This window comes from Aspergillus neoniger (genome assembly GCF_003184625.1).
Source record: "Aspergillus neoniger CBS 115656 unplaced genomic scaffold BO87scaffold_16, whole genome shotgun sequence".
NCBI lineage: Eukaryota > Fungi > Ascomycota > Eurotiomycetes > Eurotiales > Aspergillaceae > Aspergillus > Aspergillus neoniger.
This window is the reverse complement of record NW_020291144.1, coordinates 571,353-585,683: the sequence shown is the minus strand read 5'-3', so window position 1 is coordinate 585,683 and position 14,331 is coordinate 571,353. Positions and strand designations below refer to the sequence as shown.

Genomic DNA, 14,331 nt, shown 5'->3' with positions numbered 1-14,331 from the left:
AAGGGGAAGAAATGAGCGTTACTACTGGACATCATGGTTTGGATCCATTCAGATTAACCTTACCTGTGGTCTCGTCCTTCACATTGATTGTGACCTGGCTTTTTGCATAAAATTTATATCGATGACGCTAGTCCTCTTTCTGAATAATCGATACCTTCACATGCTCACTCTATCTGTGGTTTAACTTCCTTGACGCGCGGACACGTGAACACGTGATAACGTGTTTCTGTATACCTGCGGGTCTACAACTGAAAACATTCGCGCTTTTGACCTGACGATTGAAATGACTGAAACGAGCATTACAGGAGATAGTGGTGTATCAAGAGAGGCAGCAACGCCCCTTTTTCAAGGGAAGCAGTTCTGGTTGTCTCACAACATCCCCCAAAGGAGATGGTTCAAGGAATTGATTGAGGTACTACAACTATGCATCACTAGTATGAACGCGTGACTGATTTATCTATGGAAAAACGGCGGTACTATACGGCTGCTAGAGAAGGATGCAGATATCAGATTGGTTGATCATAAGAGAAAGAACTTACCCTCTGACACGTGAGGCTTCCTCCCATTTCCATCCTTGACTAACTTGTGTAATCGCATCGCTGGAAACTAGCGCATACTATTTCAGGCTTCTGTCATCCAGTGGACACTTACAAGTTATAGGTACTCTTTCAAATATGTCGAAGACTCACACCGCCGGGGAAAGCTACAGAATCTAGAGAATTATAGAGCTGGGCCTTCTGAAGCACGCCCCGTAGGGGCTACCAACATTCCCACCAGAGGCCATAAGATCCCCTATACTCTTGAAGATGACCAGTTGCTCTGGGATTGGATGCAACCCCACGAGAGAAACCCCAAGGCTACCATTAGAGGCAATAAGATCTATCAAGAGCTAGCCGAGAAGGTATCAAGAGCCACCTCTAAGCTGTGAAGATACAAGCGTACTAAGTGTCATTTACTAGCATCCAAGGCACACGTATCAATCATATCGGGATCGGTACCTCAAAAGGCTCAAGGGGCATCCACGCCCTGGTGGCATGCCAGATTCAACAGATCAACCTGCACCTGACGAGCCCTCCGACTCAGCCACTCGCGCGGTCCAGTCTGAGCCTCGAGGAGGGTCTGCACAAGGGGCTGAATCTACTGCCATCCAATCAAATGACAAGAAAAGGAAACGGGCTTCTGAGGATACTCCTGATGAGGACAATGTAGACAACCCTAACAAGCCCAGTCAGAAGAAACGAGCTACCGAAATCAATATCAACCTTCCAGACCCTTTCATCTCCGAACCTCAGACAAAAGTGGCTGCAGTATCACATTCAGCGACAGCATCCAACGGCCAGAGACCAACTCTTGGGGCAACGGAGGCGAGAGAACGTGGGGCCACTCAGGAATCAAAGGCCCCAGCTAAGGAGCCACACCAGCCTTCACAGCCAGACCCTTTGTTTCTAGAGCTCCCATTCTTGCCTTCGGATGATGATCCTGAAGACGAAGATATGGAGCAGGATATCGATGCATGGATCGATGAACGACTTCATACTGGAAAGGCTCAGCATGAGGAACAAATACACCAAGCACTGCGGTGCACCAGCATGGATCCAGAATTAGCTGACAGGGTCCTGGCTATCCTAGTAGAAGGGAAACCTATACCGGATGATATGCCCGGTGTTTGGACACCTGAAGATGACAAATGCATAGAAGGAAATGAGACTCGAGGCATCCAACGAGTCATGGAGAAGCATGGGACGGAGGCCTTCAACAATCGCTGGGAGTACCTCAGCATGGTCAGAGAGGCCGGTCTTCTGGATACCCTATGAATAGGACTGCCGCAATTTCAATATTCCGGAACTGCGAACTAATAAATAATAATGTACATGGATCCTGAAACGCTCAAAAGAGACACAAAAACAAAAATCCGGAAATCACATGATACCCAAAGAGCAGTAGTGCGAATGAGTTCGCGAAGACCTGGTGCAGCTGGCCCAGTTCCGTTGTATGCCGGTGTTGGTTCTCTTCAAGCTGGAGAACTCTATGGGGGTCCATGTCGAGACTAGCCCAGGCCACTGTCTTACACTTAGGTTATCTTGAACCAGTAGTTGAAACTTCAAAAACACCCTATATGCTTGCTCCTTCAGGACTACTTTGCAATTGCGCCTGTCGTAAATTGGACGATGATAGATAAAGAACCCGAACCTCAACGAATGGATTATTCAGCCCTCCTTAAAGACCCTAATGAGAGAGTTTAGCATATGCTCATATTACAAGGCAATGAATGAGGATGTCTTACAGATGTGATTCATAGAATTGAAGCATCTTCCTGCAAGTTAGCGCCGACAAAGAACCGCGGATCCCAAAAAACTCACCTTCTTCGGGCACTTGTCGTAGCACATCTCTATGTTGACCTTTGATTTTCTACCATTCTTCCAGCTGATAAACGCAAGCAGATTTGACGTTCCCGGTTGCCGTATGATTGTTTCCACGGTGTCGACCTCTTTCTCCCAATTGCGAGATGAGGGAACCCACGTGGATGTGTCGTCGCTTTCACCTTCATCGGCCTGCTCTTTTTCTGGTGACTCTGTTGTTGTTTCAGCCCGTGACTTGCGGCGTCTCTTGGGCTCGGGGGTTTTCTCGGGGGCGGACTTCGGAGGTCTTCCCATCGACTTGCGCTTCTTTGTCTGCGGTTGTGGCTTTTCAGGACGGCCCCCCAGGACTCGAAAGTACTCCTCGACTATATCCTTCGCGCCTTCTCTGTAAACAATCCATCAGTATCGCTGAAGCTGTAGTGAGCGACGTCCAGTAGCATACAATAGATTCTCTTCTGGCTCCCATGTCATGTCAGCGGGGTCATCGTAGCCCTGCCACTTGACTTGTAAAAGGAGGTCGCCCTACCAAATCATTAGCCAAAGCATGTCCTCTCGGTGTCAATTGAACAGGTATATATAAAGAAAATCGCGCACCTTCTTGGCCCATTCATGATTCATAATCTTTTCAACAGCGTATCTGTTCATGTCAATCCCTGCTTGCGACAAGGTCGCACGCGCGCAAGCTTACACATCCTCTTCTTCCTCGTCCTCGTCCTCGTCCTCATCGTCATCCTTAGAGGCATTCTTTGTTGACCGAGCATCGTTATAGGGAATCGACTCGCCACTCGACGACTCGTCATCGGAAATGTCAGGAACCGGCGCTGTAGTATGGTTAGTTTGACGCTCGATCTCGAAAACAGCATAGATGCATCAGTTTGCGGCTACATACGGGGCATTGTCCTGAAGGAAGCAAAGTTAAGAAGTCGGGAAAACAACTTGGCGGATTCCGCGAGAAGTAGGCCCACGGATTAATAAGATCACAGCGTGAATGACAAAGGAATAGACATTAGGGACGAGGCGACAATAGTGTAGCTGAGGGTCAAGTTGCTTTGGGCGCAGATGAAATGCCGAGTCGCGCGGGCGCGCGGTGGGAAAATCACGCTATACCCGATATAGAAAGCAGCTCACTAGCCCGCTTTGGACATCTCCAGAATTTCGAATTGCAAGTGTGCCTCCAAGTCCCTCCGCCGTCCGCTCCTCTGCCTTCCCCCATCGCTCCGATCAACTGTCCTGGGAGTCTACTCGATCCGTTGGCTCCTATCTTTGACCCCCTTGCCGGCTTTTATTTTCCGACTCTCTGAAGTGGGTTTTCTGCCAAGTGGCAGACCGTCAAAATGGCGATGCGTATGTTGCAGATACCCCTCACTCGGCATCAACTATACTAACATTCTTTGGCCTCTTTTGCAGAGCTTGATCTTTCTCAAGGTGGGACCTTTCGCTGCTCCGGACTTGCTTCGGTTTTGATATCTGTTGCTGACCATTACATCAGCTTCTGTAATGAAGGATGAACAGGGTCGGCCATTCATCGTCGTTAGGGAGTACGTTCCGATCTTCGACTCATATCAACACCAAATGGACGGTTTCTTTCAGGGCAGGCGGCTAATCCGGTTCTACAACACAGTCAAGGAAAGAAGAAGAGACAGCATGGCACGGATGCGGTGAAGTCACACATTGTTGCCGCTAAGACGGTCGCCAGCATCGTCAAGACCTCCCTGGTACGGACCGTCACCGGACTGGCAGAATAAGCAGTATTTTAATGGATTTATAGGGTCCCCGTGGTCTCGACAAGATTCTGATCTCCCCTGACGGAGATATTACCGTTACGAACGATGGTGCCACTATTCTCGGCCAGGTTTGTCCTTTACCATCAGCCGCTACACTCGAGAATATATCTGACCTGTTGATGCTGGAAAGATGGAAATCACGAACAACGTCGCCAAGCTTCTTGTTGAGCTGTCGAAGTCTCAAGATGAGGAAATCGGTGATGGAACGACAGGTGTCGTTGTGTTGGCTGCGGCCATGCTGGAACAGGCGGCCGAACTCATCGACAAGGGCATCCACCCTATTCGGATCGCAGACGGTTACGACCAGGCTTGCGAAATCGCCATTGCGGAACTCGACAAGATCAGTGATGTGATCCCCTTCACCAAGGAGGACACTTCGAACCTGCTTAAGGTTGCCAAGACCAGTCTGGGTAGCAAGATGTACGAGGATTTCTCCGTTTGCCCCTTGGGCCCTGCATGCTGACCCTTGTACAGTGTTTCCAAGTCTCACGACCAGTTTGCGAATATCGCTATCGATGCAGTTCTCTCCGTGGCCGACCTCGAGCGCAAGGATGTCGATTTCGAGCTGATCAAGGTTGATGGCAAGGTTGGAGGTGCCCTCGAGGACTCCCTCCTCGTGAAGGGTGTCATTGTCGACAAAGATTTCTCCCACCCCCAGATGCCCGACGAGGTTCGGGATGCCAAATTGGCTATCCTGACCTGCCCGTTTGAGCCCCCGAAGCCCAAGACCAAGCACAAGCTCGACATCACGTCGGTCGAGGAGTTCAAGAAATTGCAAGAGTATGAGCGGGAGAAGTTCACAGAGATGATCCAGAAGCTGAAGGACTCTGGCGCCAACCTGGTCATCTGCCAGTGGGGTTTCGACGATGAGGCCAACCACCTTCTGCTCCAGAACAAGCTCCCCGCTGTTCGCTGGGTCGGCGGCCCTGAGATCGAACTGATTGCCATCGCGACCAACGGTCGTATCGTTCCTCGTTTCGAGGATCTGAGCTCGGAGAAACTCGGAACCGCAGGCCGTGTTCGTGAGATGACCTTCGGTACCACTCGGGAGAAGATGCTCGTCATTGAGGATTGCGCCAACAGCCGTGCTGTGACGGTGTTCGTTCGTGGAAGCAACAAGATGGTAAGTTCGAAGATATCGAGGAAATATCAGGGGACATGTACAGGATGCTGACACTCTCTTAGATCATTGATGAGGCCAAGCGTTCGCTCCACGATGCTCTCTGCGTCGTGCGTAACTTGGTCCGTGACAACCGTGTTGTCTACGGTGGTGGTGCTGCTGAGATTGCTTGCTCCATCGCTGTTGAGGATGCCGCTGTCAAGGTATGTCGATGTCCTCAGAATATGCGTCAAATTACATGCTAATGCCATGTCAAAAGAGCCCCGGAATTGAACAATACGCCATGCGTGCCTTCGCTGACGCCTTGGACGCCATCCCGATGGCACTTGCTGAGAACTCTGGTCTCAGCCCCATTGAGACCCTGGCTTCGATCAAGTCTCGCCAGGTCAAGGAGAACAACACCCGCCTTGGTGTGGACTGCATGATGACCGGCAACAACGGTTCGTATAAGGCATTCCTTGAAACCCCTGGCATTTTCGCTAATTAGCCATCTATAGACATGAGAGAGCACTTCGCCATCGATCCCCTGATCGGAAAGAAACAGCAGCTGTTGCTTGCTACTCAGCTCTGCCGTATGGTCCTTAAGGTGAGTTGTCCAACCAGATTTCTCCGTTTGTCTTGGAACGCAGCTAACTCGGACTGACACAGATCAACAATGTCATCATTGCGGGCGACGAGGACCAGGAATTCTAGATTTCTTCTGTATACAGGTTTTTTTGTTTCGATGGCTAAAAGTGACACAAACACTGGCGTTGCAGTCATGCGGAATCGATGATACTACATATAGTTCTTGCAGGTAATCAATCAGTCTCGGTGGTGCTATGGACGATAAACATAGCAGTTACATAGAATCAGTGAAATGACAGAAATGACTTTCAACCATTTCCGGAGTAGATGTAGGAGAAGGAGATAGCAAAGCCCTAAGAAACAGAACAAAGGACCAAAGAATGGTGGGTTAGCTACTAAATGAGGCTGAAATAGAAGTGAGTGGACGAAAGTAGTAGTTGTGAGGTAGTGACATTTATCATAGAATAAAAGTATCCTGGACATCTCAACTCTACTTTGAAAATACCATCTTCTAGTAGTCCTTATCTAAGTAACAAAATACTAATAAGTAGTTTCACTAACTAGGCTTTATATACTATAGTTAGCATTGTAGTTGGATTTACCGACAGACAAATGTCACCCCCTCAGCTTCTATATTATATGGAACTATGAAGTCACCGTATCTCAAAACCCACTCCCTCCATACTCGTGAATCATACATGGACTACTATAACCGTGAATCTCAGTATCAAACCTCCCTATCCTCAACCTCCCCCGCCTCCCGAGGTCGGAAGATACCGCAACTTCGTATACGATAATCACTCCCTTATCAGACCTCACAATTAACGAACACAAGACATCAGATATGTCTTCCCCGATTAATCTAATCCACTTAATCACAGGTAGTTATCTAGCCAAGAGAGACACCCGGAGCGGAAGTGGGAAAAGGAAGGGAACATATCCGCCCGAGGCGGATAATGCACCTGCACCCATAGTGAAGGTGCGCGGCCCGCCACCCCAACCAGCCAGCCGCCCGCCTGTGCCAACCGATGGAAGCCTTCAATCAAGATAAGGAAAAGAATGGTAACTTTGAGAGTCAAAGTGTATTGCATATCGGTTTGTTAGATCACGAGAGTTTAAATATATAAGCTGCGTTGGTCCACGTCACATCGTGTTGGATTGTTCATTCTTCAACTTCAGTTTCTTTGTTATCAGTATATCCTTGATTACATATATATATTGCTTGCCACTACTTACTTCAAACTTCCCATCTTTCTATATATAACTTCGGTCTACTACTACTATCAATATGGGATCAAACGATGAAGCATCGTGGCGCCGCCTGAGCGTCGGTATTGTTGGTGGTGGTATTGGTGGTATGGCTGCGGCCATCTCGCTCCGTCGAGCAGGTCACGATGTGACTATCTATGAGCGTCATGATTTCGCGGGTGAGGTTGGAGCGTCGATTTCGTGCGCGGCGAATGGAACTCGCTGGTTACACGAATGGGGAGTCGATGTTGCTAAGGGCGATCCGGTCATTCTGCGCAAGTTGATCAACCGCGACTGGAAGACTGGAGAGCCTGTTAGTGTGTATGATTTGGGGGACTATGAGAAGCGTTGGGGATATGTTTATAACATGTTCCATCGGCAGTATATGCATGCTATGTTGAAAGACTGTGCTATGCAGGAGGAGGGCCAGGGAACGCCTGCGAAGCTGAAGGTCAATTTTCAGGTTCGTCGCGACATACGCTATCTTTGCTCTCGGGAGTAAGGTCCGATTATATAGTTGGCATGCTAATGTTGGGAACTATACAGTGCAAAGATATTGATCTGGATTCCGGAGTGATCACCTTTGCCAACGGGGAGACTGCCCAGCATGACTTGATCGTTGGTGCTGATGGAATCGGCTCGGTTGTCCGTGGTATTATTGGTATTCATCCTGAACGAAAGCCTGCAGCCTCCAGCTGTCTGCATACTAATGTAACGACGGAGGAGGCTGTTCGGCTGGGTCTGGTCGATTACTCGAAGAACAGCGCGCTTGAGTACTGGGGTGGACAGGAAGGCAAATGGGATAAGATCGTGCTCTCGCCTTGTAACGGTGGTCGCTTACTGTCGTACTACTGTTTCTTCCCTCGCGAGATGGGAGACTATGCAAGCCAGACCTGGGGTGGCGAAGACCGTCCCGTCGAGGAACTTCTCGCGCCTTATCCTCATCTCGATCGCCAGGTCTTCTCGCACCTGAAAATTGGCAAGGAAATCAGACCATGGCGTCTCTGGGTGCAGTGAGTACCCAACTAATACACTCCCACGGTCGCTTGGAAGTTGTTTGCGCTAACGGTGGGCAGCCAACCATACCCATATATCTCCCGCAACATGGTTTGCCTTCTCGGTGATGCAGGGCACCCGGTATGTTCTGACCTACGGATTTGAGCAAGAGACAGTATCGACTAACGCATCCCACTGTAGATGATGCCCCATCAGAGCCAGGGTGCCTGCATGGCAATCGAAGACGCTGCGGCCTTGGGAATTATCTTCAGCAGGGCGCACTTCACGGGCGATGTCGCCGATGCGTTGTCGATCTACCAGGAAATCCGATTGCCCCGGGCCACCAAGGTTCAGTCAGCTTCGGCGAAGGCAGCATATAATATCAACGAGCGCATTGGTAAGCGAGATTCACGATGCTAAAGTAGCGAAGATACTGGTCCTAACTATTCTATCCAGGTTTCTCTAGCAATACCGACACCGCCACCTATAAGGTTGAGGATGAGAAGAAGAAACTGACCATTGAGGAGATGAATGCGTAAGTTTCTTAGCCCATTTGATTTTATTCTGGTATGATTTTCTACGTCCAGACTCTGACGATCAAACCAGGTATGACATGCACAGAGACATCGAGGAAGTTGTCGCCATGCGAAGGGGGCTGCCGCACACAGACAAATTCATCAGAGGGCTACCAGTCGGCTTGAAGCTAGGAAACGGGGTAGTTGTCGGGGAGCAAGAGACTAGCTCATTCCAGCCTCGGATTTGAGTACAGCATGCGGCATGCTAGTGTTTTGGGGGCGCAGCATTAGTTTCGCGCCGGTGGAGGAGTTCTTTCTTTTGGCGTTGTATTGTATCTAGCGTGATCATGATCTGAGATTGTACTTGAGCAGCTGATAGCATTTATCTACTATGGGTTAGTGTGACACGTACGGGGCAACCTTTTGGGCCTTCTCGAATGCAACTTTCACATCACTGCATTGACAGACCATGTGCCCGACCCTGGAAGTATTGAAGTTCTGTTTTTGTTCTGTTATGAAAGATTCTACGCATAGTATACCATCCTACTGGCTGAAACCATCACAATGTGCAGAGTTCCGATTCGGCGAAGACTGTGATGGCGCTCCGTAGTTGCTATCCAAATGACCTGTGAAGTTGATAGGATCGATTTCGGGCGAAGAGGGCCATGTGCGCTGTGTGTGCTCAGACACGGAGAAATGGATCAGCGGGATGTGGAGACGGGAAAAGGAGAGGAACAATGGGCTGACAGCTCAGCATGGGGTTAGTCGGTGATTGAGTGATAAAAGTACGATCGGCAAAAGGCTAGAAGATGACAAAAACATTGGTCGAATGAGCCTTATCAGACCATATTATAAACAACATATGAATTGGAGCTATCCATGCGATCTGATAGGGACAATCAGAATGGGTGGAAATGATTTCCACGAAGGAGGGTGAGAGTGATCTGGTGACGGTCGTCTGATCAGCGGGCGATAATGCAATTGTTATTCGGCTGCCTCGTCTAGACTGAGAGGGGAGCGCGACCATCAATTGGCCCGGCGACTACTTTCTGTCATTAGTCGACGACTCAGAAAAGAACAGACGGCATTGCACATCAACATCCACTCACAACCCGTCGCGGAGGATATGATCGATAGCGCACAGGCGTGGTAAGCCCGATGCAATATGCATTTGCTCAGATGACCAGCAGTGAAACTCTCCCGTAAATAGCAACGTAGCTATGCGTCGCAAGAAGAAGCAAATCCGACTTCTAGACTCGGTCGATCGCGTCTATTCAGCCGTCACGATGCAGCTGATGTTTTACCGGACAAGCCAGCTTCTGCGCTTCTTCCCGGGGTCCTTGTTCAGAAGCCGGTCCCTCCAATAATATCGAGTCGCTATCGTGGAAAATCCTCGAGATCCCTGCACAACGGTAGAAAGCTCTGCTCATACGAGCTTAGGAATAGCCGCCCGACAGGGGTCCATCGTCTATTCGCGAGGCTGCTTGAGACGACATCATTGTCGAAGGGACGAAGGTTTTTTTCTGGTTCTAGCCCACCACATCCGCCCTCACTACTGCTTAAGCCTCTATCGCTTGTGTATATCGGGCCTCGTCGATGAGCAACCTCCGCCATAGTCGATTACTCGGCAGGAGGCATGCAGTAATCGCAAAACCTTGGTGTCATTCTTCTCAACATTGGACAACGGAGCAGCCAGCTACATCTCATCCTGCCTCGTTCGACGACGGCATAGAACCAGGAAGGAGTATATTCACCGATCAAGTTGCCGTGGATTTAGGAACTGTCACTGGCAATCGGTTGCACATTCTGAACGGTCCTCGTGACAATACTGTCGTTGTTGGAAATGCATTATGCCATGTTATCGCTCATATAACCAAGATCAAAACACTTTTTCTCAAGGTCATGACATAGCACAGTCATGAGGACTTGGCTGGGCAATAAACCGTACGAACCGATGTGCAACCGCGGCTTGCATCTGCAGGTAACGCATCTCGTATGATTTGGTCGTCCAAGCCTTGGTAGACCGGCATGCTTTGTATGAGAAACGTCGAGCGTATCCGCAAGGGATTCTCGAATCCCAATCATCAAAGCCAGTCTGTAGAAACCATCCTTCGATAAAGAGTCCCGATCAATGAATATGAATTTTTGTCAGATGTCCCATGACTTTCAGTCATCAATACTATTCGGTGTGCGGGAACGGAAGCGCCGAAACTTCCAATTGCCTTTCGATAGAAGTATATGGGATGTTGATGGGGTTACACTCGTCTGGTGCCTCAAGCCGCCTCATCCGATCATTTTGAAGAGGCTGTATGTTAGAGCAAGGAGCACCCTTGCGCCTATGGCTGGCCAGAGGAAGATGCAGAAGCATTTGATCCTGTCCGGAGGTTATTGTCTCAATGACTTTTAGTCATGGCTTCACTGAATCAGCATCAGTATCGTTAGTGTCAGTATAATGTCGCTTCTAGAGGATGATCCATGGCTGCTGTTGACTCACCTTTCCTTCCGAACTATTGCTCAGACATGGGCCTTTTGCAGATTATGAGCTCACTTTGCAGGTACTGCAGGCTTCCATGGACTCGATATGGAAATTCTATTCGATCGCGGCCAGGGTGGCATCTTGCATATCGAGAGCTAAATAGGAAGGCTAAGATCCCATTCGGAAGGTACTTCGATCTACGATCTGTCACCGCTGTTTATCATGTGATATGGTGCATACAAGAGAGTATTCTGGCGTTACGGCATCTCGAAGGGAAACAAACATATCTGGAATCAGCTGCAATAAGGCTAGCGTAGGACGTCTTTGTGCTATGAACAGAACACTGTCTTAGTAGCTTGTGTATGGTTACAGCCTCGGTGATTACCCAGCAGGTGACCAGAAAACTGCTAAGTATCTAGACAGTACCTCCTTAGAATGATGCTGATCCCGGACAAGGATATGTCCGATGGAAGCGCACAGCCCTGAAGCGAAGTCAAAGATGCACGATTGTGTAGAGGAATGATTAACCGGCCTCGGTTAAAGCGGCGACGTCCCGAAAATAGAAAGTCCACGCAGCGCCAGGAGACAATGCGCAGCGGTTACCACCCGCCATCACATGGCTGCGAGCATCGACGTGGCCGGCCTCCGTTCGCGCCAAAGTCCACCATGATTCTGTCTCGTGGGACCCGAGCATAATCCTTCCCCCTTTTCTCATGACAGCAACTGACGATCAGGGCGTCAAACGAGAAGCCGTGGCGTGTTTGCAAGGAGGAGATGCCTTACAACAACACTGTCAAGCAATCACCTGTCGCTGCTTCAATATTAACAGCGATGTCTTGGGCGCCCATTATTTCTATACCGCTACTTCGGACTTGGGCGATTTCAGCATCACACGACTGCAGGAGGTGATCCTAGCATCTGATGATGCTCACCACTGGTATGTGCCTTTCTTTCTTTGGTCTCTCTGTAGCATTACTGTATGTTGAGACTCGTAACTGGAGTATTTACAGTATTTCACACAATTTCCGTCGGTCTGTTTTTTCTGTCTTTTTCCATGCACTCTATTCCTTGGTACCTCACAAAAGTACTACATCAAGTCAGGTACCAGCCATGTGAAGACATACATCTAAACATTCACGAGGATATCGATTTATACCATCAAACTCCGATCCAGACCATCTGGGGCCTTTTTGATTGGCACATCGGCATCGCCAGATATACACCTCTCAACCCTGGCTATGCGATCCGATTAGCCCGTTCACCCTCGACACCTTATATACCGGACCAATAGAGATAGCCAACCCGGACTAATTTCTCTCGCTCTAGTTTGAAAGCACTTAGATCTAAGCCAATAGCCTTTGCAACCCCCTTTGACATGAAACGAAGCCCACAGCAACTGCCGATTAGCTGAGAAACATATCCGAGGTGCAAGTCACATGGATGGGACATGGCGGCTGTCAACCTAACTCTACCGACTCTTTCGGGGATACCTTATATCGCAAGGTCATGCGACAGCCGGAATCGGTGCCTGATCTGCCTAAACTTGAACCAATGTCTTCTTCGTGCTACACTAACTCGAGTTTGTCTTTGTTTCAGCTTATCGCCATGAAAGGTTCCAGCTATTAACCAACACTTACTTGGCCGTCCCATGAACTCTCTGTTATGAGTGTGCTATCCGACCATACCCCATCGGCAGATGATGACGGTTATGAGAGCACGCCCATATAGCAATGTGACAAGTCTACTAGATGTTCCCAATCCGAACTCTCGGCCTATTGCGGGGAAGGACTGCTAACCCCGGAAACCCCTGATCCAGTTATTGAACCCCATGGGCCCAGCCCGCCAACTGGCCGCATTCATCATCCACGAACAACAACTATCTATAGCAGAACGACACGGCATATAGACAGAGTCATACTTTCAACAAACAACAGACGAGTCTCACCTCCACAGGGCCTAGAATAATAGATCGACCATAGCAATTCAACACACGCCCATGCGAAATGATGACTCCCACCTGTACCCTGCAGCGACCGGACCAGTTACTATGATAGCTATTAACCCACATCAACGGCGGTATCAGCCAACGTGTAACAAAAGCGCCCTAAATCAGGCAAGGAAGAAGTATACAGCCCTGTCATCTGACACGAGGATTTTTTCTCTCTCTCTCTCACTCATCAACCTCGATTAAGGAATCACTTACTAACTATAATCCCTATTTGCTTTTTTTCCTTTTGGTCTTTTCCCCCCTCATTTGTTTTTCCTAGAACCAGGTCTCGGGATTCTGCCAACGTTGCACAACGGAAAAACTAATCTCAACTAGTCAACTAGTAGTTAGTCACTTACTGCACATGCAACTGATGATTTCTCAACGGACTCCGTACTTACAGTTCTGCATGATAGTACTCTAGACCCTACACCTGTTCATGTATGTTATGTACATATGTACCTAGATGGGTACTTACATGAGTGGTGGGGGGTGGTGGTGCAACACACTGCCACTTACCGTAAGTATTTGGTTGTTGTTGTTGTTGTTGTTGTTTTTTTACGTCCAAATCGGCGGTGGGTGGGGGTCGATCCCAACCGGACAAGGTATCTGTGAACATGCCTGTTGACCCAAATACCGGGACATGCAGATGCGATGACGATTGTTCTACTGCTCGGTTTATTGCCTCATTCTGGTTCTACTTCTTCTTCGGAGATAGCATAGCATCCTTCCCTAATACAATACTTGATGTTCTACTTGACGATCTAAAGCCATAGCCACTCGTATAGCGATAGAAAAATAAAGGCGCGGGTATATTTAAGCACCTAAGTATAGTGTAGTAATACATTATCGAAAAATATGTAAGTCCATACATACATACTTACATAACTAATGATCTACTATTATTTATTGTCTTTCAAAACATACATACTTGAGTTACGTCCGTCCCTGAATCAAGGAGTAAACCACTACCACTACCACTACCACTCACTATTATTCTTCAGCAAGACAAGGCATACCCAAAGAGGCAACCCGATGGCTAATTCTACTTACTTACGGTCAATGAAAAGAAGTTTGCGTGATTTATGTACAGAGTACTTAGTAGTAGTAAATATAGATAAGGACGTAGGTACAGTTATCATCTGCTATCAATCCAAGGCAAACATATGTATGCATGGATCATGCCTAAATATCGCACATAGTAAGCTACTCAGGTATTGAGCTGCATTGTTTTGTAGCACACACACTCAGTTACACTGTGTTCCTCGTTTTCGCCTC

General features: G+C 48.5%; 6 protein-coding genes across 6 annotated transcripts; 4 read left to right on the top strand and 2 right to left on the bottom strand.

Annotated features, from left to right (window-relative positions):
• The first annotated feature begins 68 nt into the window (after positions 1-68).
• Positions 69-1,878, top strand: BO87DRAFT_359180 (putative transcription factor Rap1). The gene is made up of 4 exons (XM_025621505.1): positions 69-412; positions 464-549; positions 661-901; positions 960-1,878. Exons 1-4 carry the CDS (start codon positions 284-286, stop codon positions 1,812-1,814), a joined length of 1,311 nt encoding a protein of 436 aa, XP_025479813.1. The 5' UTR covers positions 69-283; the 3' UTR covers positions 1,815-1,878.
• BO87DRAFT_376700 (chromo domain-containing protein) lies at positions 1,841-3,389 on the bottom strand. The gene is made up of 7 exons (XM_025623360.1): positions 3,250-3,389; positions 3,049-3,181; positions 2,955-2,997; positions 2,803-2,882; positions 2,361-2,745; positions 2,285-2,310; positions 1,841-2,226 (listed from the first exon to the last, which is right to left on the bottom strand). Exons 1-7 carry the CDS (start codon positions 3,254-3,256, stop codon positions 2,208-2,210), a joined length of 693 nt encoding a protein of 230 aa, XP_025479812.1. The 5' UTR covers positions 3,257-3,389; the 3' UTR covers positions 1,841-2,207.
• Positions 3,390-3,535: 146 nt separating this feature from the next.
• BO87DRAFT_376698 (chaperonin-containing T-complex subunit CCT5) lies at positions 3,536-6,128 on the top strand. Its single transcript, XM_025623359.1, has 11 exons — positions 3,536-3,704; positions 3,768-3,785; positions 3,850-3,898; positions 3,982-4,075; positions 4,129-4,212; positions 4,275-4,564; positions 4,619-5,267; positions 5,330-5,467; positions 5,524-5,704; positions 5,762-5,850; positions 5,913-6,128. Exons 1-11 carry the CDS (start codon positions 3,695-3,697, stop codon positions 5,955-5,957), a joined length of 1,647 nt encoding a protein of 548 aa, XP_025479811.1. The 5' UTR covers positions 3,536-3,694; the 3' UTR covers positions 5,958-6,128.
• Positions 6,129-6,944: 816 nt separating this feature from the next.
• On the top strand, positions 6,945-9,075 carry BO87DRAFT_376697 (FAD-dependent oxidoreductase). The gene is made up of 6 exons (XM_025623358.1): positions 6,945-7,542; positions 7,626-8,092; positions 8,156-8,216; positions 8,277-8,472; positions 8,532-8,610; positions 8,682-9,075. Exons 1-6 carry the CDS (start codon positions 7,120-7,122, stop codon positions 8,836-8,838), a joined length of 1,383 nt encoding a protein of 460 aa, XP_025479810.1. The 5' UTR covers positions 6,945-7,119; the 3' UTR covers positions 8,839-9,075.
• A 2,506-nt stretch (positions 9,076-11,581) lies between these two features.
• On the top strand, positions 11,582-12,413 carry BO87DRAFT_56925 (uncharacterized protein). Its single transcript, XM_025629392.1, has 2 exons — positions 11,582-12,003; positions 12,208-12,413. Exons 1-2 carry the CDS (start codon positions 11,780-11,782, stop codon positions 12,317-12,319), a joined length of 336 nt encoding a protein of 111 aa, XP_025479809.1. The 5' UTR covers positions 11,582-11,779; the 3' UTR covers positions 12,320-12,413.
• A 916-nt stretch (positions 12,414-13,329) lies between these two features.
• Positions 13,330-14,195, bottom strand: BO87DRAFT_386809 (uncharacterized protein; the record flags this gene model as incomplete). Its single annotated transcript, XM_025624777.1, has 7 exons — positions 13,330-13,375; positions 13,455-13,480; positions 13,532-13,719; positions 13,810-13,877; positions 13,938-13,941; positions 13,981-14,043; positions 14,111-14,195. 7 exons carry the CDS (start codon positions 14,193-14,195, stop codon positions 13,330-13,332), a joined length of 480 nt encoding a protein of 159 aa, XP_025479808.1.
• Between the last annotated feature and the right edge of the window lie 136 nt (positions 14,196-14,331).